The 22,828-nt window shown below is 45.2% G+C and overlaps 1 protein-coding gene across 1 annotated transcript in view; it reads right to left on the bottom strand.

Moving 5' to 3' along the window:
- Positions 1 to 2,021: 2,021 nt before the first annotated feature.
- Positions 2,022 to 22,828, bottom strand: part of TONSL (tonsoku like, DNA repair protein) — a 60,317-nt gene continuing 39,510 nt past the window's right edge. Inside the window, exons 21-26 of the mRNA XM_058831162.1 lie at positions 21,716 to 22,011; positions 19,367 to 19,508; positions 13,428 to 13,606; positions 11,898 to 11,971; positions 3,993 to 4,126; positions 2,022 to 2,160 (exon numbers count right to left, since the gene is read on the bottom strand). Coding sequence (XP_058687145.1) covers positions 2,060 to 2,160; positions 3,993 to 4,126; positions 11,898 to 11,971; positions 13,428 to 13,606; positions 19,367 to 19,508; positions 21,716 to 22,011 — 926 coding nt within the window. The 3' untranslated portion in view covers positions 2,022 to 2,059. The remainder of the gene's footprint in view (positions 2,161 to 3,992; positions 4,127 to 11,897; positions 11,972 to 13,427; positions 13,607 to 19,366; positions 19,509 to 21,715; positions 22,012 to 22,828) is intronic.

The raw sequence follows: 22,828 nt of genomic DNA, 5'->3' as shown, positions 1-22,828 counted from the left end.
TATTGGGACAAACTGGGAATTATTGGGACAAACTGGGAGTCAGTCCAGACCAGTCCAAACCAGTCTGAACCAGTTCAAACCAGTTCAGACCAGTTCAGGTTCTCGGGATAACGAACAGGAACAGCCCAATCTCAAAAAATCCCCAAATCCTGGATCAAACTGGGATTTATTGGATCAAACTGGGAACCATTCCCAGTTCAAACCAGTCCAGACCAGTCCAGACCAGTTCAAACCGGAGCCAGCGGAAATGTGGGATAATAAACGGATCCCAAAAATCCCCAAAATCCCGGAGCAATTCCGTTCTTTTCTCCTGGAATTGGAGCAAAATGGGAGCTGATCCCAGTTCAGACCAGTTCAAACCAGTCCAGACCAGTTTAAACCAGTCCAGACCAGTTCAAACCAGTTCAGGTTCTTGGGATAACAAATGGGAAAAGCCCAATCCCCAAAATCCTGGAACAAACTGGGACTTATTGGATCAAAATGGGAGCTGATCCCAGTTCAGACCAGTTCAAACCAGTCCAGACCAGTTCAAACCAGTTCAAACCAGTTCAGGTTCTCGGGATAACAAACAGGAACAGCCCAATCCCAAAAAATCCCCAAAATCCTGGGTCAAACTGGGATTTATTGGGTCAAACTGGGAACCGTTCCCAGTTCAAACCAGTTCAGACCAGTCCAGACCAGTCCAAACCAGTTCAGAGCAGTTCAAACCAGTCCAGACCAGTTCAGACCAGTCCAGACCACTCCAGACCAGTTCAGGTTCTTGGGATAACAAATGAGAAAAGCCCAATCCCCAAAATCCTGGAACAAACTGGGACTTATTGGGTCAAAATGGGAGCTGATCCCAGTTCAGACCAGTTCAAACCAGTCCAGACCAGTTCAGGTTCCTGGGATAACAAACAGGAAGAGCCCAATCCCAAAAATCCTGGATCAAACCGGGATTTATTGGATCAAACTGGGATTTATTGGGACAAACTGGGATTTATTGGGACAAACTGGGAGTCAGTCCAGACCAGTCCAAACCAGTCCGAACCAGTTCAAACCAGTTCAAACCAGTTCAGGTTCTCGGGATAACAAACAGGAACAGCCCAATCCCAAAAATTCCCCAAAATCCTGGATCAAACTGGGATTTATTGGATCAGACTGGGAATTACTGGGTCAAACTGGGATTTATTGGATCAAACTGGGAACCATTCCCAGTTCAAACCAGTTCAAACCAGTCCAGACCAGTTCAAACCAGAGCCAGAGAAAATGTGGAATAAATGGATCCCAAAAATCCCCAAAATCCCGGAGCAATTCCGTTCTTTTCTCTTGGAATTGGAGCAAAATGGGAGCTGATCCCAGTTCAAACCAGTTCAAACCAGTCCAGACCACTCCAGACCAGTTCAGGTTCTTGGGATAACAAATGGGAAAAGCCCAATCCCCAAAATCGTGGCACAACCTGGGATTTATTGGATCAAAATGGGAGCTGATCCCAGTTCAGACCAGTTCAAACCAGTCCAAACCAATCCAAACCAGTCCAGACCAGTTCAAACCAATCCAAACCAATCCAGCTCAGTCCAAACCAATTCAAACCAGTCCAGACCAGCCCAAACCACTCCAAACCAGTCCAGACCAGTCCAAACCAGTCCAGACCAGCCCAGACCAGTTCAAACCAATCCAAACCAGTCCGTCCCAGTCCATCCCAGTCCCTCAGACTCCGTCCCAGTTCAAACCAGTCCAGACCAGTCCAAACCAGTCCAGACCAGCCCAGACCAGTTCAAACCAATCCAAACCAGTCCGTCCCAGTCCATCCCAGTCCCTCAGACTCCGTCCCAGTTCAAACCAGTCCAGACCAGTCCAAACCAGTCCAGACCAGCCCAGACCAGTTCAAACCAATCCAAACCAGTCCAGACCAGTCCATCCCAGTCCCTCAGACTCTGTCCCAGTTCAAACCAGTCCGTCCCAGTCCGTCCCAGTCCCTCAGGCTCCGTTCCAGTCCGTCCCAGTCCGTCCCAGTCCCTCCCAGTCCCTCAGGCTCCGTCCCAGTCCGTCCCAGTCCGTCCCAGTCCATCCCAGTCCCTCAGGCTCCGTTCCAGAGGCGTCTCCCAGGGAGCCGCAGTTCCCGGATTTTCCCTCGGCTCCGGCTCCGGGCGGCTCCGTCCAGGTCCCCGACGCCGCATCCTGAGGGAATTCCGGGAATTTTCCGGGAATTCCGGGAATTCCGGGGGGGGAGGGAAAAGTGACACTGATGACGTCATCGTTATCCTCCCAAAATTCCCGGAATTTCCCCCAAAATTCCCAGAATTTTCCCAAAAATTCCAATTTTTTCCCCTAAAATTCCCAAACTTCCCCCAAAATTCCCAGAATTTTCCCAAAAATTTCAATTTTTTCCCCCAAAATTCCCAGAATTTCCCCCAAAATTCCCAGAATTTTCCAAAAAATCCCAATATTTTCCCCTAAAATTCCCCAACTTTTCCCCAAAATTCCCAGAATTTTCCCAAAAATTCCAATTTTTCCCCCCAAAATTCCCAGAATTTTCCCAAAAATTCCAATTTTTTCCCCTAAAATTCCCAAACTTTTCCCCAAAATTCCCAGAATTTTCCCAAAAATTCCGATTTTTCCCCCCAAAATTCCCCCAAAATTCCCGACATTTTCCCAAAAACTCTGATTTTTCCCCCAAATTTTTCCAAAATTTCCATTATTTTTCCAGAAATTTTGAGTTTTTTTCCCAGAATTCCCAACATTTTCCCGGAAATTCTCTTTTTTTCCCCAAAATTCCTGATGTTTTTCCCAAAATTCCCAACTTTTTCTCAGAAATTGTCACTTTTCCCCCCAATTTTTTTCCAAAATTTTTCCCAAAATTTCCGTTATTTTTCCAGAAATTTTGAGTTTTTTCCCAAAATTCCCAACATTTTCCCAGAAATTCTCATTTTTTCCCCAAAAATTCCCAATGTTTTTACAGGAATTCTGATTTTTCCCAGCATTTTACCCAAAATTGTCCCAAAAATCTGGATTTCTTCCCAAAATTTCCTAAATTTTTCCCAAAATTCTCAATATTTTTCCCAAAATTCTAGGTTTTTTCCCAAAATTTTCCTAAAATTCCCAAAATTTTCCTCAAAATTCCTGACATTTTCCCAGAAATTCTCATTTTTTCCCAAAATTCCCAATGTTTTCCCCAAAATTCTTGACAGCTTCCCAAAAATTCTCTTTTTTCCCCAAAATTTTTCCAAAATTTCCATTATTTTTCCAGAAATTTTGGATTTTTTCCCAAAATTCCCAACATTTTTCCAGAAATTTTTGATTTTTTCCCAAAATTCCCAACATTTTTCCTCAAAATTCCGATTTTTTTCCCCAAATTTTTCCAAAATTCTTCCCAAAATTCCAACAATTGCCCAAAAATCCACAATTTTTCCCCCAAATTCCTAGAATTTAAAAAAACCCCTGGAATTCCCTCAAAATTCCCAGAATTTCCCCCAAAACTCCCAACATTTTCCCCAAAATTCCTGGAATTTTCCCAGAAGTTCTGTTTTTTTCCCAAAATTTCTCAAAATTCCCGAATTTTTCCCAAAAAGTTCCGAAACTTTTCCTGAAATTCTGATTTTTTTCCCAAAATTCCAACTATTTTTCCCTCAAAATTTCCAGAATTTTCCCCAAATCCCCAGAATTTCCCCCAAAATTCCCAGAATTTTTCCCAAAATTCATGGAATTTCCCCTTAAATTCCTGGAATTTTCCCCCAAATTCCCAAAATTTCCCTCAAAATTCCCAAAATTTCCCCTAAAATTGCCAGAATTCCCTAAAAATTCCCAGAATTTTCCCTAAAATTCCCAAAATTCTCCCCAAATCCCTGGAATTTTCCTCAGAATTCCCAGAACTTGCCCAAAATTCCCCAAATTTCCCTCAAAATTCCCCAAAATTCCCAAAATTCCCCCCAAATTCCCAGAAATCTCCCAAAATTCCCAGATTTTCCCCCAAATCCCAGGAATTTCGCTCAGAATTCCCGGAATTCCGGTACCTGCCAGGTTCAGGAATTCCAAGCCCCGTTCCCGTTTTTCCAGCGCTTCCAGAATATTCCGGAAGCTTCCGGATCCGAGCTCGGGATTGGCCGAGAGATCCAAAGATTCCAGGGAGGGACAATGAGGGAGAGACCTGGAAAAAAAAACCCCAAAATTCCCAAACTTTCCCAAAAAATTCCCAAATTTTCCCCAAAAATCTCCCCAAAAATTCCCAAATTTTCAAAAAAAAAATCCCAGATTTTCAAATAAAATTCCCAAATTTTCCCCCAAAATTTCCCCCCAAAATTCCCAAATTTTCAAAAAAAAAATCCCAAATTTTCCCCAAAATTCCCCCCAAAATTCCCAAATTTTAAAAAAAAATTCCCAGATTCTCAAAGATTCCCAAATTTTCCCCAAAATTTCCCCCAAAAATTCCCCCCAAAATTCCCAGATTTTCAAAAAAATAAAATCCCAAATTTTCCCCAAAACTTCCCCAAAAATTCCCAAATTTTCAAAACAAAAAATTCCCAGATTTTCAAAGGAAATTCCCAAATTTTCCCCAAAAATTCCCCCCAAAATTCCCAAATTTTCAAAGAAAAAATTCCCAGATTCTCAAAGATTCCCAAATTTTCCCCAAAATTTCCCCAAAAAATTCCCAAATTTAAAAAAAAAAAAAAATCCCAAATTTTCCCCCAAAATTCCCCCAAAAATTCCCAAATTTAAAAAAAAAATCCCAGATTTTCAAAAAAATTCCCAAATTTTCCTCCAAAAATTCCCCAAAAATTCAGAAATTTAAAAAAAAAATCCCAGATTCTCAAAAATTCCCAATTTTTCCTCCAAAAATTCCCCAAAATTCCCAAATTTTCAAAAAAATAAAATCCCAAATTTTCCCCAAAATTTCCCCAATTTTCAAAAAAGAATTCCCAAATTTTCCCCCAAAATTCCCAAATTTTCCCCCAAAATTCCCCCAAAAATTCCCAAATTTTCAAAAAAAATTCCCAGATTTTCAAAGAAAATTCCCAAATTTTCCCCCAAAATTCCCAAATTTTCAAATAAAAATTCCCAGATTCTCAAAGAAAATTCCCAAATTTTCCTCTAAAAATTCCCCAAAAATTCCCAAATTTTCAAAAAAAAAATCCCAAATTTTCCCCAAAAATTCCCCCCAAAATTCCCAAATTTTCAAAAAAAAATTCCCAGATTTTCCAAGAAAATTCCCAAATTTTCCCCCAAAAATTCCCCAAAAATTCCCAAATTTTCAAAAAAAAATCCCAAATTTTCCCCAAAAATTCCCCCCAAAATTCCCAAATTTTCAAAAAAAAAAAAAATCCCAGATTTTCAAAGGAAATTCCCAAATTTTCCCCCAAAACTTCCCCAAAAATTCCCAAATTTTCCCCAAAATTTCCCCAAAAATTCCCAAATTTTCCCCAAAATTTCCCCAAAAATTCCCAAATTTTCCCCAAAATTTCCCCAAAAATTCCCAAATTTTCAAAACAAAAAAATCCCAGATTTTCAAAGAAAATTCCCAAATTTTCCTCCAAAAATTCCCCAAAATTTCCCAGATTTTCAAAAAAAAAATTCCCAAATTTTCCCCAAAAATTCCCCCAAAATTCCCAAGTTTTCAAAAAAAATTTCCCAGATTTTCAAAGAAAATTCCCAAATTTTCCCCCAAAATCCCCAAATTTTCAAAAAATAAATTCCCAGATTTTCAAAGGAAATTCCCAAATTTTCCTCCAAAATTCCCCCAAAAATTCCCAAATTTTCAAAAAAAAATCCCAGATTTTCAAAGGAAATTCCCAAATTTTCCCCAAAACTTCCCCAAAAATTCCCAAATTTTCTTAAAAAAAATCCCAGATTTTCAAAGGAAATTCCCAAGTTTTCCTCCAAACTTCCCCAAAAATTCCCAAATTTTCAAAACAAAAAATTCCCAGATTTTCAAAGGAAATTCCCAAATTTTCCCCAAAAATTCCCCCCAAAATTCCCAAATTTTCAAAGAAAAAATTCCCAGATTCTCAGATTCCCAAATTTTCCCCAAAATTTCCCCCAAAAATTCCCAAATTTTCAAAAAAAAAAAAATCCCAAATTTTCCCCCAAAATTCCCCCAAAAATTCCCAAATTTAAAAAAAAAAATTCCCAAATTTTCCCCCAAAATTCCCCCAAAAATTCCCAAATTTTCAAAAAAAAAAATCCCAGATTTTCAAAAATTCCCAGATTTTCCCCCAAAATTCCCAAATTTTCCCCCAAAATTCCCAAAAAAATCCCTGATTTTCAAAGAAAATTCCCAAATTTTCCCAAAATTTTCCAATATTTTCCCAAAATTCCCATTTTTTCCCCCAAATTCCCAAGATTTTTTCCAAAATTCCAACGTTTTCTTCAAAATTTCCAATTTTTTCCCAAATTCTTTTCTTTTTTGCCCAAAAATTCCCAATTTTTCCCTGAATTGTCCCCAAAATGTCCCAAATTGTCCCCAAATGGCCCCAAAATGGCCCCAAATGTCCCAAAATGGCCACAAAATGTCCTAAAATGGCCCCAAAGTGTCCCCAGATGTCCCCAAGGTGTCCCCAGATGTCCCCAAGGTGTCCCCAAGGGGGTTTTGGTGTCCCCAGATGTCCCCCAGGTGTCCCCAGGGTGGTTTTGGTGTCCCCAGGTGTCCCCAGAGTGGTTTTGGTGTCCCCAGGGTGTCCCCAAGGTGTCCCCAGGGTGTCCCCAAGGTGTCCCCAGATGTCCCCAGGTGTCCCCAGGTGTCCCCAGGGTGTCCCCAAGGTGTCCCCAGGTGTCCCCAGGTGTCCCCAAGGTGTCCCCAGGTGTCCCCAGGTGTCCCCAGGTGTCCCCAAGGTGTCCCCAGGTGTCCCCAGGTGTCCCCAGATGTCCCCAAGGTGTCCCCAGGTGTCCCCACGGGGGTTTTGGTGTCCCCAGGTGTCCCCAGGGTGGTTTTGGTGTCCCCAAGGTGTCCCCAGGTGTCCCCAAGGGGGTTTTGGTGTCCCCCAGATGTCCCCCAGGTGTCCCCAGGTGTCCCCAGTGGAGTTTTGGTGTCCCCGGGTGTCCCCAAGGTGTCCCCAGGGTGGTTTTGGTGTCCCCAGGGTGTCCCAAGGTGTCCCCAAGATGTCCCCAGGGTGTTCCCAAGGGGATTTTGGTGTCCCCAGATGATCCCAAGGTGTCCCCAAGGTGTCCCCAGATGTCCCCAGGTGTCCCCAAGGTGTCCCCAGAGTGGTTTTGGTGTCCCCAGATGCCCCCAAGGTGTCCCCAAGATGTCCCCAAGGTTTCTTCAATAGGGTTTTGGTGTCCCCAAGGTGTCCCCCAGGTGTCCCCAAGGGGGTTTTGGTGTCCCCAAAGTGTCCCCAAGGGGGTTTTGGTGTCCCCAGGTGTCCCCATGGTGTCCCCAAGGGGGTTTTGGTGTCTCCAGGTGTCCCCAGGTGTTCCCAGATGTCCCCAAATATCCCAAGGTGTCCCCAAGATGTCCCAAAGTGTCCCCAAGGGCGTTTGGGTGTCCCCAGATGTCCCCAAGGTGTCCCCAGGTGTCCCCAGATGTCCCCAAATATCCCCAAGGTGCCCCAGGGTGGTTTTGGTGTCCCCAAGGTGTCCCCAGGGTGGTTTTGGTGTCCCCAAGGTGTCCCCCAGGTGTCCCCAGTGGAGTTTTGGTGTCCCCAGGTGTCCCCAAGGAGGTTTTGGTGTCCCCAGGGTGTCCCAAGGTGTCCCCAGATGCCCCCAAGGTGTCCCCAAGATGTCCCCAAGGTTTCTTCAATAGGGTTTTGGTGTCCCCAAGGTGTCCCCAGAGTGGTTTTGGTGTCCCCAGATGCCCCCAAGGTGTCCCCAGGTGTCCCCAAGGTGTCCCCAAGAGGGTTTTGGTGTCCCCAAGATGTCCCCAGGTGTCCCCAAGATGCCTCCAGGTGTCCCCAAGGTGGTTTTCGTGTCCCCAAATGTCCCCAAGGTGTCCCCAGATGTCCCCCAGGTATCCCCAAGGTTTCCCAAGGCATCCCCAGGGGGATTTTGGTGTCCCCAAGATGTCCCCAAGGGGGGTTTAGTGTCTCCAGGTGTCCCCAAGGTGTCCCTAGTGGGGTTTTGGTGTCCCCAGATGTCCCCAAAGTGTCCCCAGATGTTCCCAAGGTGTCCCCAGGAGAGTTTTGGTGTCCCCAAGATAACCCCAGATGTCCCCCAGGTGTCCCCACGGGGGTTTTGGTGTCCCCAAGATATCCCCAAGGTGTCCCAAGATGCCCCCAATGTCCCCAGGTGTCCCCAGGTGTCCCCAAGGTGTCCCCAAGGTGTCCCCAGGTGTCCCCAGAGTGGTTTTGGTGTCCCCAGATGCCCCCAAGATGTCCCCAGGTGTCCCCAAGGTTTCTTCAATAGTGTTTTGGTGTCCCCAGGTGTCCCCAGATGCCCCCAAGGTGTTCCCAAGGGGGTTTTGGTGTCCCCAAGACATCCCCAAAATGCCCCCAATGTCCCCAGGTGTCCCCAAGTGTCCCCAGGTGTCCCCAGGTGTCCCCAAGGGGGTTTTGGTGTCCCCAGGTGTCCCCAGAAGTCCCCAAGGTGTCCTCAGTGGGGTTTTGGTGTCCCCAAGGTGTCCTCAGGTGTCCCCAAGGGGGTTTTGGTGTCCCTAGATGTCCCCCAGGTGTCCCCAGATGTCCCCAGTGGAGTTTTGGTGTCCCCAGGTGTCCCCAGGGTGGTTTTGGTGTCCCCAAGGTGTCCCTAGAGTGTCCCAAGGTGTCCCCAAGATGTCCCCAGGGTGTTCCCAAGGGGATTTTGGTGTCCCCAGATGATCCCAAGGTGTCCCCAGATGTCCCCAGGTGTCCCCAGAGTGGTTTTGGTGTCCCCAGATGTCCCCAAGGTGTCCCCAAGATGTCCCCAAGGTTTCTTCAATAGGGTTTTGGTGTCCCCAGGTGTCCCCAGATGCCCCCAAGGTGTTCCCAAGGGGGTTTTGGTGTCCCCAGAGTGTCCCCAAGGGGGTTTTGGTGTCCCCAGGTGTCCCCAGGTGTCCCCAGGTGTCCCCAGATGTCCCCCAGGTGTCCCCCAGGTGTCCCCAGATGTCCCCAGGTGTCCCCCAGGTGTCCCCAGGTGTCCCCAGGTGTCCCCAAGGTGTCCCCAGATGTCTCCAGGTGTCCCCAGGTGTCCCCAGATGTCCCCAGGTGTCCCCAGGTGTCCCCAAGGTGTCCCCAAGGTGTCCCCAGATGTCCCCAAGGTGTCCCCAGGTGTCCCCAGGTGTCCCCAGGTGTCCCCAGATGTCCCCAAGGTGTCCCCAGGTGTCCCCAAAGTGTCCCCAGGTGTCCCCACGGGGATTTTGGTGTCCCCAAGGTGTCCCCCAGGTGTCCCCAGTGGAGTTTTGGTGTCCCCAGGTGTCCCCAAGGTGTCCCCAGTGGAATTTTGGTGTCCCCAAGGTGTCCCCAAGGTGTCCCCAGAGTGTCCCCAGTGGAATTTTGGTGTCCCCAGGGTGTCCCCACGGGGATTTTGGTGTCCCCAGATGATCCCAAGGTGTCCCCAAGATGTCCCCAGATGTCCCCAGGTGTCCCCAGAGTGGTTTTGGTGTCCCCAGATGCCCCCAAGGTGTCCCCAAGATGTCCCCAAGGTTTCTTCAATAGGGTTTTGGTGTCCCTAAGGTGTCCCCCAGGTGTCCCCAAGGGGGTTTTGGTGTCCCCAAAGTGTCCCCAAGGGGGTTTTGGTGTCCCCAAAGTGTCCCCAAGGGGGTTTTGGTGTCCCCAGATGTCCCCAAGGTGTCCCCAGGTATCCCCAGATGTCCCCAAATATCCCCAAGGTGCCCCAGGGTGGTTTTGGTGTCCCCAAGGTGTCCTAAGGTGTCCCCAGTGGAGTTTTGGTGTCCCCAAGATATCCCCAAGGGGGTGTTGGTGTCTCCAGGTGTCCCCAAGGTGTCCCCAAGGTGTCCCAAGATGCCCCCAATGTCTCCAGGTGTCCCCAAGGGGATTTTGGTGTCCCCAAGGTGTCCCCAGGTGTCCCCACGGGGATTTTGGTGTCCCCAGGGTGGTTTTGGTGTCCCCAAGGTGTCCCCCAGGTGTCCCCAGTGGAGTTTTGGTGTCCCCAGGTGTCCCCAAGGTGGTTTTGGTGTCCCCAGGGTGTCCCAAGGTGTCCCCAAGATGTCCCCAGGGTGTTCCCAAGGGGATTTTGGTGTCCCCAGATGCCCCCAAGGTGTCCCCAAGGTGTCCCCAAGATGTCCCCAAGGTTTCTTCAATAGGGTTTTGGTGTCCCCAAGGTGTCCCCAGAGTGGTTTTGGTGACCCCAGATGCCCCCAAGGTGTCCCCAGATGTCCCCAAGGTGTCCCCAGGGTGGTTTTGGTGTCCCCAAGATGTCCCCAGGTGTCCCCAAGATGTCTCCAGGTGTCCCCAAGGTGGTTTTCATGTCCCCAAATGTCCCCAAGGTGTCCCAAGGTGTCCCCAGATGTCCCCCAGGTATCCCCAAGGTTTCCCAAGGCATCCCCAGGGGGATTTTGGTGTCCCCAAGATGTCCCCAAGGGGGTTTTAGTGTCTCCAGGTGTCCCCAAGGTGTCCCTAGTGGGGTTTTGGTGTCCCCAGATGTCCCCAAAGTGTCCCCAGATGTTCCCAAGGTGTCCCCAGGAGAGTTTTGGTGTCCCCAAGATAACCCCAGATGTCCCCCAGGTGTCCCCACGGGGGTTTTGGTGTCCCCAAGGTGTCCCCAAGGTGTCCCAAGATGCCCCCAATGTCCCCAGGTGTCCCCAAGGTGTCCCCAGGTGTCCCCAGGGTGGTTTTGGTGTCCCCAAGGTTTCCCCAAGGTGTCCCCAGGGTGGTTTTGGTGTCCCCAAAGTGTCCCCAGGGTGTCCCAAGGTGTCCCCAAGATGTCCCCAGGGTGTCCCCAAGGGGGTTTTGGTGTCCCCAGATGCCCCCAAGGTGTCCCCAGGTGTCCCCAAGGTGTCCCCAGAGTGGTTTTGGTGTCCCCAGATGCCCCCAAGGTGTCCCCAGATGTTCCCAAGGTGTCCCCAGGAAAGTTTTGGTGTCCCCAAGATAACCCCAGATGTCCCCCAGGTGTCCCCACAGGGGTTTTGGTGTCCCCAAGGTGTCCCCAAGGTGTCCCCAGGTGTCCCCAGGGTGGTTTTGGTGTCCCCAAGGTTTCCCCAAGGTGTCCCCAAGGTGTCCCCAGGTGTCCCCAGGGTGGTTTTGGTGTCCCCAAGGTGTCCCCAGGTGTCCCCAGGGTGGTTTTGGTGTCCCCAAGGTGTCCCCAGGGTGTCCCAAGGTGTCCCCAAGATGTCCCCAGGGTGTCCCCAAGGGGGTTTTGGTGTCCCCAGATGATCCCAAGGTGCCCCCAAGGTGTCCCCAAGATGTCCCCAAGGTTACTTCAATAGTGTTTTGGTGTCCCCAGGTGTCCCCAGATGCCCCCAAGGTGTTCCCAAGGGGGTTTTGGTGTCCCCAAGACATCCCCAAAATGCCCCCAATGTCCCTGGGTGTCCCCAAGGTGTCCCCAGGTGTCCCCAGGTGTCCCCAAGGGGGTTTTGGTGTCCCCAAAGTGTCCCCAAGGGGGTTTTGGTGTCCCCAGGTGTCCCCAGAAGTCCCCAAGGTGTCCTCAGTGGGGTTTTGGTGTCCCCAAGATGTCCCCCAGATGTCCCCAGGTGTCCCCAAGGTGTCCCCAGGTGTCCCCCAGGTGTCCCCAGGTGTCCCCAGGTGTGTCCCCAGGTGTCCCCCAGGTGTCCCCAGAGTGGTTTTGGTGTCCCCAAGGTCTCCCCAGGTGTCCCCAGGTGTCCCCAAGGTGTCCCCAGGTGTCCCCAGGTGTCCCCAGATGTCCCCAGGTGTCCCCAGGTGTCCCCAGGTGTCCCCAGGTGTCCCCAGATGTCCCCAGGTGTCCCCAGATGTCCCCAGGTGTCCCCAGGTGTCCCCAGGTGTCCCCAGGTGTCCCCAGATGTGTCCCCAGGTGTCCCCAGGTGTCCCCAAGGTGCCCCCCAGGTGTCCCCAGGTGTCCCCAGGTGTGTCCCATACCCTGCCAGCTCCTGGACGTCGCTGTCCCTCAGGTGGTTCCCGGCCAGCGAGAGGTGACGGAGAGAACAACCGGACTGGGAACAACAACGGGAACAACAACGGGAATAACGGGAACAACAACGGGAGCAACAACGGGAATAACGGGAATGGGAACAACGGGAACAACAACGGGAATGGGAACAACGGGAACAACAACGGGAATAATGGGAACAACAACGGGAATGGGAACGGGAACAACAACGGGAATAATGGGAACAACAACAGGAACAGCAACGGGAATGGGAACGGGAACAACAACGGGAACAACAACGGGAATAATGGGAATGGGAACAACAACGGGAATAACAACGGGAATAACGGGAATAATGGGAATGGGAACAACAACGGGAGCAACAACGGGAATAACAACGGGAATGGGAACAACAATGGGAATGGGAACGGGAACAACAACGGGAATAATGGGAACAACAACGGGAATGGGAACAACCAGAACAATGAGAATAATGGGAACAACAACAGGAATAATGGGAACGGGAACAACAACGGGAATGGGAATGGGAACAACCAGAACAATGGGAACAACGGGAATAATGGGAACAATGGGAATAACCAGGAATGACAACGGGAACAACAACGGGAATAATGAGAACAATGGGAATGGGAACAATGGGAATGGGAACAATGGGAATGGGAACAATGGGATTGGGAACAATGGGAATGGGAACAATGGGAATGGGAACAATGGGATTGGGAACAATGGGAATAATGGGAACAATGGGAATGACAATGGGAATGACGAGGGTAACGGGAATGGGAACAACGGGAATGGGAAGGGGAATGGGAATAGGAATTCCACAGAGAACAGGAACGGGAATTCCGGAGGGAAAGGGAACGAGAGTGGGAATGTCCCAAACGTCCCCAAACCCCTCACCATTCCCAGTGTTCCCAACATTCCCAATATCCCAAGATCCCAAATATCCCAACATTCCCAGCAACACCCCCAATATCCCCAATATTCCCACCATTCCCATTGTCCCCGACATCCTCAAATATCCCAACATTCCCAATCTCCTCAATGTCCCAACGTTCCCAAAATTCCCAACATTCCCAACAGCTCAACATTCCCAATGTCCCCAACATTCCCAATATCCCAAATGTCCCCAAATTCCCGATGTCCCCAATATCCCAAACATTCCCAATATCCCAAATATCTCCAACGTTCCCAAACATCACTCAACATTCCCAGCATTCCCAACGTCCCAAACATTCCCAATCCCCCCAGAATTCCCAAACATTCCCAAACATTCCCAGGATTCCCGTACCTGTCTCAGGAACCAGCCCAGCTCCGTTCCCAAACATTCCCAGAATTCTAAAAATTCCCAGAATTCCCAAACATTCCCAAACATTCCCAGGATTCCCGTACCTGTCTCAGGAGCCAGCCCAGCTCCGTTCCCAGGGTTCCACCATTCCCAATCCCTCCAGAATTCCCAGAATTCCCAAACATTCCCAGAATTCCCAGCATTCCCGTACCTGTCTCAGGAGCCAGCCCAGCTCCGTTCCCAGGGTTCCGCCGCTCCGGCTTTTCCCGCTGACCGAGTCCAGCTCCAGGTTCCGGATGTTCCGGCCCGGGATCGTCCTCAGGAGCCTCCGGAGCCCGGCCGGGCCCAGAGCGTTGCAGGACAGGGACAGCGTCCGCAGCGGGGACGACTCTGGAAACAAAGGGTTAATCCCACAATTCCCAAAATTCCCAAAATTCCCAACATTCCAAGCGGTTTTCCCAGAATTCCCAGGATTTTCCCAAAAATCCCCACGATTTTCTCCAAAAATTCCCATCATTCCCACCCAGAGCGTTGCAGGACAGGGACAGCGTCCGCAGCGGGGACGACTCTGGAAACAAAGGGTTAATCCCAGAATTCCCAAAATTCCCACAATTCCCAAAATTCCCATGATTCCAAGCGGTTTTCCCAAAACTCCCAAGATTTCCCCCAAAATTCCAGAAATTTTCCCCCAAAATTCTGATTTTTCTACCCAAAAATCCCAGGAATTTTCCCCCCAAATTCTGAATTTTTTCCCCCAAATTCCTTGGATTTTCCCACAGATTGTGTTTTTTCCCAAAATTCCCAGATTTTTCCCAAAATTCCCAGGGTTTTCACCAAAATTCTGATTTTTTCCCCAAAAATTCCTTGGATTTTCCCCCAGATTTTGATGTTTCCCAGAATTTCCAGATTTTTCCCCAAATTCCCAATTTTTTTTCCCAAAGAATCCCAGAGTTTTTATCCAAATTCCCAAAATTTTCCTCAGAATTCCCACCATTCCCACCCAGAGCGTTGCAGGACAGGGACAGCGTCCACAGCGGGGACGACTCTGGTGACCCCGGATCAATCCCAGAATTCCCAAAATTCCCACAATTCCCAAAATTCCCATGATTCCAAGCAGTTTTCCCAAAACTCCCAAGATTTCCCCCAAAATTCCAGAAATTTTCCCCCAAAATTCTGGGGTTTTTCCCCAAAATTTCCAGGATTTTCACCAAAATTCTGATTTTTTTTCCCCAAAAATTCCTTGGATTTTTCCCCAGATTCTGGTTTTCCCCAGAATTTCCAGATTTTTCCCCAAATTCCAAATTTTTTTTCCTAAAGAATCCCAGTGTTTTTATCCAAATTCCCAAAATTTTCCTCAGAATTCCCAACATCCCCACCCAGAGCGTTGCAGGACAGGGACAGCGTCCGCAGCGGGAACGACTCTGGAAACAAAGGGTTAATCCCAGAATTCCCAAAATTCCCAACATTCCCAAGATTCCAAGCGCTTTTCCCAAAATTTCAGGGATTTTCCCCCAAAATTCTGATTTTTTTACCCAAAAATTCCAGGAATTTTCCCCCCAAATTCTGAATTTTTTTCCCCCAAATTCCTTGGATTTTCCCACAGATTGTGTTTTTTCCCAAAATTCCCAGATTTTTCCCAAAATTCCCAGGGTTTTCACCAAAATTCTGATTTTTTCCCCAAAAATTCCTTGGATTTTTCCCCAGATTCTGGCTTTCCCCAGAATTTCCAGATTTTTCCCCAAATCCCCTATTTTTTCCCAAAAAAAATCCCAGTGTTTTTATCCAAATTCCCAAAATTTTCCTCAAAATTCCCACCATTCCCACCCAGAGCGTTGCAGGACAGGGACAGCGTCCGCAGCGGGGACGACTCTGGAAACAAAGGGTTAATCCCAGAATTCCCAGAATTCCCAAAATTCCCAAGATTCCCCCAAAATTCCCAAGATTTCCCCAAAAATTCCAGGAATTTTCCCCCAAAATTCTAATTTTTTCCCCAAAATTCTGATTTCTTCCCCCCAAATCTTGATTTTTCCCTAAAATTCTCAGGATTTCCTCCTAAATTCTGATTTTTACCCCCAAAATTCCTGGGAATTTTCACTCAAATTCGATTTTTTTCCAAAATTTCCAGATTTTTCCCCAAATCCCCATTTTTTCCCCAAATTCCCCAGATTATCCCTGAAAATCTGATTTTTCCCAGAATTCCCTAAATTGTCCTTCAAATTCCCAAGATTTTCCCCAAAATTCCAAATATTTTCCCCAAAATTCCAAGATTCCCACAAAATTCCCAGGATTTTCCCCTAAATTCAGGGGGTTTTCCCCCCAAATGTTGATTTTTCCCAAAATTCCCAGGATTTTCCCCAAAATTCCAGGAATTTTCCCCCAAAATTCTGATTTTTTCCTCCCAAATTCCTTGGATTTTCCCCCAGATTCTGTTTCTTCCCAGAATTCCCAGATCTTTCCCAAAATTCCCAATTTTCCCCCCAAAGAATCCCAGTGTTTTTATCCAAATTCCCAAGATTTTCCCTAAAATTCCCAGAATTTTCCCCCAAATCCCAGGAATCTTCCCCCAAAATTCTGATTTTTTTCCCCAAAATTCCCGGGATTTTTCCCAGAATTCCCTCTTTTCCAAAAATCCCAATTTCCCCCTCCAAAAAAACACATTTCTCCCCCCAAAACCTCCCATTTTTCTGTTTAAAATCCCATTTTTTCCCCCAAAATTCCCATTTCTTCCCATTAAAACTCATTTTTTTTCTAATTTCCTATTTTTCTCCCCAAATTCCCGTTTTTTTCCCCCAGAATTCCCAGGATTTTTCCCAGAATTCCCTCTTTTCCAAAAATTCTGATTTTTCCCGCCAAAACCCTATTTCACCCCCCAAAAAATCCCATTTTTGTCTCTAAAAATCCCATTTTTTCCCCCAAAAGTCCCGTTTTTCTCCCCAAATTCCCATTTTTTCCCCCAGAATTCCCAGGATTTTTCCCAAAATTCCCTCTTTTCCAAAAATTCTTATTTTCCCCTCCAAAACCCCCATTTCGCCCCCCAAAAAATCCCATTTTTTCCTCTAAAATTCCCATTTCTTTCCCTTAAAACCCCATTTTTTTTCCCCAAATTCCCGTTTTTTCCCCCTGGAATTTCTGGGATTTTTCCCAGAATTCCCTCTTTTCCAAAAATTCTGATTTTCCCCTCCAAAAGTCTCAATTTTCCCCCTAAAAACCCCATTTCACCCCCAAAAATCCCATTTTTCCCCCTTAAAACCCAATTTTTTTTCCCCAAATTCCCATTTTTTCTCCCCAAATTCCCACTTTTTTCCCCCAGAATTCCCAGGATTTTTCCCAGAATTCCCTCTTTTTTAAAAACTCTGATTTTTCCCGCCAAAACCCCATTTTACCCCCAAAAAATCCCATTTCACCCCCCAAAAATTCCCATTTTTCCCTCTAAAAATCCCATTTTTTCCCCCAAAACTCCCATTTTTCTCCCCAAATTCCCATTTTTTCCCCCTGGAATTTCTGGGATTTTTCCCAGAATTCCCTCTTTTCCAAAAATTCTGATTTTTCCCGCCAAAAACCCCATTTCGCCCCCCAAAATTCACATTTTTTCCTCTAAAATTCCCATTTCTTTCCCTTAAAACCCCATTTTTTCTTCTCAAATTCCCTTTTTTTTTCCCAAATTCCTGGTTTTTTCCCCTTGAATTCCTGGGTTTTTCCCAGAATTTCATCTTTTCCAGTAGTCCAAATTTTCCTCTCCAAAACCTCCATTTCCCCCCCAAAAATTCCCATTTTTCCCTCTAAAAATCCCATTTTTTCCCCCAAAAGTCCCATTTTTCTCCCCAAATTCCCTTTTTTCCCCCTGGATTTTCCGGGATTTTTCCCAAAATTCCCTTTTCCAAAAATCCCAATTTTCCCCTCCAAAAACCTCAATTTCACCCCCGAAAAATCCCATTTTTCCCTCTAAAATTCCCATTTTTCCCCCTAAAAACCCCATTTTTTCCCCTTAAAACCCAATTTTTTTTCCCCAAAATCCCATTTTTTTCCCAAAATCCCATTTTTTCCCCAAATTCCCGTTTTTCCCCCGGAATTCCGGGATTTCCTCACCGGGGATGAGGAAGGGCTGCTCGAGGCCGCAGCTCCGGGTGTGCAGCGCCACCAATCCCAACAGAAACCCCAACATTTCCCCAAAATTCCCACTTTTTTCCCCCAAAAGTCCCATTTTTCTCCCCAAATTCCCTTTTTTTCCCCCTGGAATTTCTGGGATTTTTCCCAGAATTCCCTCTTTTCCAAAAATTCAGATTTTTTCCCACCAAAACCCCATTTTACCCCCAAAAAATCCCATTTCACCCCCCAAAAAATCCCATTTTTCCCCTCTAAAAATCCCATTTTTTTCCCCAAAATTCCCATTTTTTCCCCCAAAATTCCACTTTTTCCCCCTTAAAATCCCATTTTTTTCCCAAATTCCCGTTTTTCCCTCCAGAATTCCGGGATTTCCTCACCGGGGATGAGGAAGGGCTGCTCGAGGCCGCAGCTCCGGGTGTGCAGCGCCACCAATCCCAACAGAAACCCCAACATTTCCCCAAAATTCCCACTTTTTTCTCCCCAAATTCCTGGTTTTCCCCCCTGGATTTTCCGGGATTTTTCCCAAAATTCCCTCTTTTCCAAAAATCCCAATTTTCCCCTCCAAAAACCTCAATTTCACCCCCAAAAAATCCCATTTTTCCCTCTAAAATTCCCATTTTTCCCCCTAAGAACCCCATTTTTTCCCCCAAAATTCCCACTTTTTCCCCTTAAAATCCCATTTTTTTCCCCAAAATTCCCATTTTTCCCCAGAATTCCCAGGATTTTTCCCAAAATTCCCTCTTTCCCAAAAAATCCCAGTTTTTCCCTCCAAAAATCTCAATTTCACCCCCAAAAAATCCAATTTTTCCCTCTAAAATTCCCATTTTTCCCCCTAAAAACCCCATTTTTTTCCCGTAAAACCCAATTTTTTTTCCCAAAATCCAATTTTTTTTCCCCAAAATCCCATTTTTTCCCCAAATTCCCGTTTTTCCCTCCAGAATTCCGGGATTTCCTCACCGGGGATGAGGAAGGGCTGCTCGAGGCCGCAGCTCCGGGTGTGCAGCGCCACCAATCCCAACAGAAACCCCAACATTTCCCCAAAATTCCCACTTTTTTCTCCCCAAATTCCTGGTTTTCCCCCCTGGATTTTCCGGGATTTTTCCCAAAATTCCCTCTTTTCCAAAAATCCCAATTTTCCCCTCCAAAAACCTCAATTTCACCCCCAAAAAATCCCATTTTTCCCTCTAAAATTCCCATTTTTCCCCCTAAGAACCCCATTTTTTCCCCCAAAATTCCCACTTTTTCCCCTTAAAATCCCATTTTTTTCCCCAAAATTCCCATTTTTCCCCAGAATTCCCAGGATTTTTCCCAAAATTCCCTCTTTCCCAAAAAATCCCAGTTTTTCCCTCCAAAAATCTCAATTTCACCCCCAAAAAATCCCATTTTTCCCTCTAAAATTCCCATTTTTCTCCCTAAAAATCCCATTTTTTCCCCTTAAAACCCAATTTTTTTTCCCCAAAATCCCATTTTTTCCCCAAATTCCCGTTTTTCCCTCCGGAATTCCGGGATTTCCTCACCGGGGATGAGGAAGGGCTGCTCGAGGCCGCAGCTCCGGGTGTGCAGCGCCACCAATCCCAACAGAAACCCCAACATTTCCCCAAAATTCCCACTTTTTTCTCCCCAAATTCCTGGTTTTTCCCCCAGAATTCCCAGGATTTTTCCCAAAATTCCCTCTTTTCCAAAAATCCCAATTTTCCCCTCCAAAAACCTCAATTTCACCCCCAAAAAATCCCATTTTTCCCTCTTCCATTTCTTCCCATTAAAACCCATTTTTTTTCCAATTTCCTATTTTTCTCCCCAAATTCCCTTTTTTTCCCCCTGGAATTTCTGGGATTTTTCCCAAAATTCCCTCTTTTCCAAAAATTCTGTTTTTTCCCACCAAAACCCTATTTCACCCCCCAAAAATTCCCATTTTTCCCTCTAAAAACCCCATTTTTTCCCCTTAAAATCCAATTTTTTTTCCCCAAAATCCAATTTTTTTTCCCCAAAATCCCATTTTTTTCCCCAAATTCCCGTTTTTCCCCCGGAATTCCGGGATTTCCTCACCGGGGATGAGGAAGGGCTGCTCGAGGCCGCAGCTCCGGGTGTGCAGGGCCAGCAGGGCCGGGCAGCGCCGCAGCAGCTCCCGAACGGCGCCGCCGCCGTCGCCGCCCAGCGGATTCCGGCTCAGCTCCAGCTCCTCCAGACACTGCAGGAATTCCCAGGAATCGTTGGGAATTGCACAAAAGGATTTTTGGGAATTTTTAGGGAATTTTTTAGGATTTTTTGGGGATTTTTTGGGATTTTCTGGGAGATTTTTTATGAATTTTTTTTTTTTTTGGGGGGATTTTTTGTGATTTTTTGAGGATTTTTGGGGGGATTTTTTTGGGTTTTTTGGGGATTTTTTGGGATTTTTTGGGGTTTTTTTGGGATCTTTTGGGGGATTTTTTGTGAACTTTTTGTGAATTTTTTTTATAATTTTTTGGGATTTTTTGAGATTTTTTGGGATTTTTTTGGGATTTTTTGGGGGATTTTTTGGGGTTTTTTTTTGGGTTTTTTGGGAATTTTTGGTGGAATTTTTTGGGGGATTTGGGAATTTTTGGGGATTTTTTAGGAATTTTTTAGGATTTTTTGGGATTTTTGGGGGATTTTTGGGGGATTTTTTGGGATTTTTTGGGGGATTTTTTGTGAAATTTTTTTATAATTTTTTGGGGTTTTTTGAGATTTTTTGGGATTTTTTGGGGATTTTTTGGGGGATTTTTGGGGGATTTTTTTGGGTTTTTTGGGGATTTTTTGGGGAATTTTTTTGGGGATTTGGGAATTTTTGGGGATTTTTTAGGAATTTTTTAGGGATTTTTTGGGATTTTTTGGCATCTTTTGGGGGATTTTTTGTGAATTTTTGGTGAATTTTTTTTTTATTTTTTGGGGATTTTTTGAGATTTTTTGGGATTTTTTTAGGGATTTTTGGTGGGATATTTTGGGGGGGTTTTTTTTGGGTTTTTTGGGAATTTTTGGGGATTTTTTAGGAATTTTTTAGGATTTTTGGGGGATGTTTTGGGGATTTATTGGGGATTTTTTGGGGATTTTTTGTGAAATTTTTTTATAATTTTTTGGGATTTTTTGAGATTTTTTGGGATTTTTTTGAGATCTTTTGGGGGATTTTTTGTGAATTTTTTGTGAATTTTTTTCTAATTTTTTGGGATTTTTTGAGATTTTTTGGGATTTTTTGGGGATTTTTTTAGGGATTTTTGGGGGATTTTTTTTGGTTTTTTAGGGAATTTTTGGGGAATTTTTTTGGGGATTTGGGAATTTTTGGGGATTTTTTAGGAATTTTTTAGGATTTTTTGGGATTTTTGGGGAATTTTAGGGGGATTTTTTTGGGATTTTTTGGGGATTTTTTGGGGTTTTTTGTGAATTTTTTTTATAATTTTTTGGGATTTTTTGAGATTTTTTGGGATTTTTGGGGGATTTTTTGGGGGATATTTTGGGGGGGTTTTTTGGGGATTTTTTGGGGAATTTTTTTTGGGATTTGGGAATTTGGGGGGATTTTTTAGGAATTTTTTAGGATTTTTTGGGATTTTTGGGGGATTTTTTGTGAAATTTTTTTTTTTTTTGGGGATTTTTTGAGATTTTTTGGGGATTTTTTCAGGGATTTTTTTGGGTTTTTTGGGGAATTTTTTGGGGGGATTGGGAATTTTTTGGGATTTTTTAGGAATTTTTTAGGATTTTTTGGGATTTTTGGGGGATTTTTTGTGATTTTTTGAGATTCTTTGGAATTTTTGGGGGATTTTTGGGGGATTTTTTGGGATTTTTTGGGATTTTTTAGGAATTTTTTTGGGGATTTTTTCAGGTTTTTTTGGGAATTTTTGGGGAATTTTTAGGGAATTTTTTGGGGATGTTTTTGGGATTTTTTAGGAGTTTTTTAGGAATTTTTGGGGAATTTTTTGGGAAATTTTTGGGAAATTCTGGGGGATTTTTGGGGGGGATTTCAGGGGGATTTTTGGGAATTTTTTTTTTGGGGGGGGGATTTTTTTGGGTTTTTTGGGGAATTTTTGGGGAATTTTTGGGGAATTTTTAGGGAATTCTTGGTGATGTTTTTGGGATTTTTTGGGGATTTTTTTGGGTTTTTTCAGGAATTTTGGGGGGATTTTTAGGGAATTTTTAGGGAATTTTTGTGGGATTTTTTGGAATGTTTTGAGATTTTTTAGGAGTTTTTTAGGAATTTTGGGGGAGGGTCTGGGGGATTCTTTTGGGCATTTTTTTGGGAATTTTTGGGGATTTTGGGGGGATTTTCTTGGGAATTTTTGGGGGATTTTTTGGGAGATTTTTATTGATTTTTTTTTATTATTTTGAAGAAATTTTTTTTCTTTTCATCCCAAAAAATTCCCTCAGGATTTTCCCCCAATTCCCAAATACCTTCAAAGCCTCTCCAGCGGCGCAGAGGCTCCGAATTCCATCGGATCCGATCCCGGTTCCCGCCAAATCCAAGCGGAGCAACCGAGGCAGAGTCACCAAAGTGACCCCGAGCTCGGAAATTCCCGAATCCAGAATTCCCAAATTCCGGAGCCGCAGCTCCCGGAGCTGCTCCTGCAACTTCAGCGACCTCAAAAACGCCGGAATTTGAGCCGGAGGGATCCTGATCCCACCTGGAATTTCCAGCCAGGAATTTTGGGATTGAAGCTCCAGGAGTTTTAGGAGAGGTGGGAAAGGGGCTGGAAAAAAAGGGGGAAAAATGAAATTTTTGGGGATTTTTTTGGGGATTTTTTTGGGGGGATTTGATGGGAATTTTTGGGATCATCCCATGGGAATTTCCACTAAAAAATACCAAAAGTATTCCCAAAAAATTAGAAATAAAAAGGGAATTTTTTATATTTTTGTTAATTTTTGGGGGATTTGGTGGGAATCTTTGGGATTATCCCATAGGAATTTTCTCTAAAAAAAACCAAAAATATTTCTAAAAAACTAGGGGAAAAAAAGGGAATTTTTTTGGGATTTTTTGGGGGATTTTTTGGGGGGATTTGATGGGAATTTTTGGGATCATCCCATGGGAATTTCCACTAAAAAAATACCAAAAGTATTCCCAAAACATTAGAAAAAAAAGGGATTTTTTTTGATTTTTGTTTTTTTTTGGGGGGGGGATTTGGTGGGAATATTTGGGATCATCCCATGGGAATTTTCCCTAAAAAATATCAAAAATATTCCTAAAATACTAGGGAAAAAAAAGGGATTTTGTTTTGGATTTTTTTTTGGGATTTGGTGGGAATTTTTGGGATCATCCCATGGGAATTTCCTCTAAAAAATCCCAAAAATATTCCTAAAAAACTAGGAAAAAAACAATTCAAAATATCCACAAAAACAAAGCATGAAGTTCCTAAAATATCTCATCAAAAAATTGGAAAAAGTATTCCTGAAAGTTTTAAAGAAATTAAGAGAAAATCCTAAAATATTCCCCAAAAATCCCAAAAATATTCCCAAAAAATTGAAAAAATAGCACATCCAAAATAACCCAAAATATTCACAAAAAAAATC

Source organism: Poecile atricapillus, chromosome 2, assembly GCF_030490865.1.
Source record: "Poecile atricapillus isolate bPoeAtr1 chromosome 2, bPoeAtr1.hap1, whole genome shotgun sequence".
NCBI classification, from domain to species: Eukaryota; Metazoa; Chordata; class Aves; order Passeriformes; family Paridae; genus Poecile; species Poecile atricapillus.
Note: the sequence above shows the minus strand (reverse complement) of the source record. Positions and strands in the feature narration are given on the sequence as shown.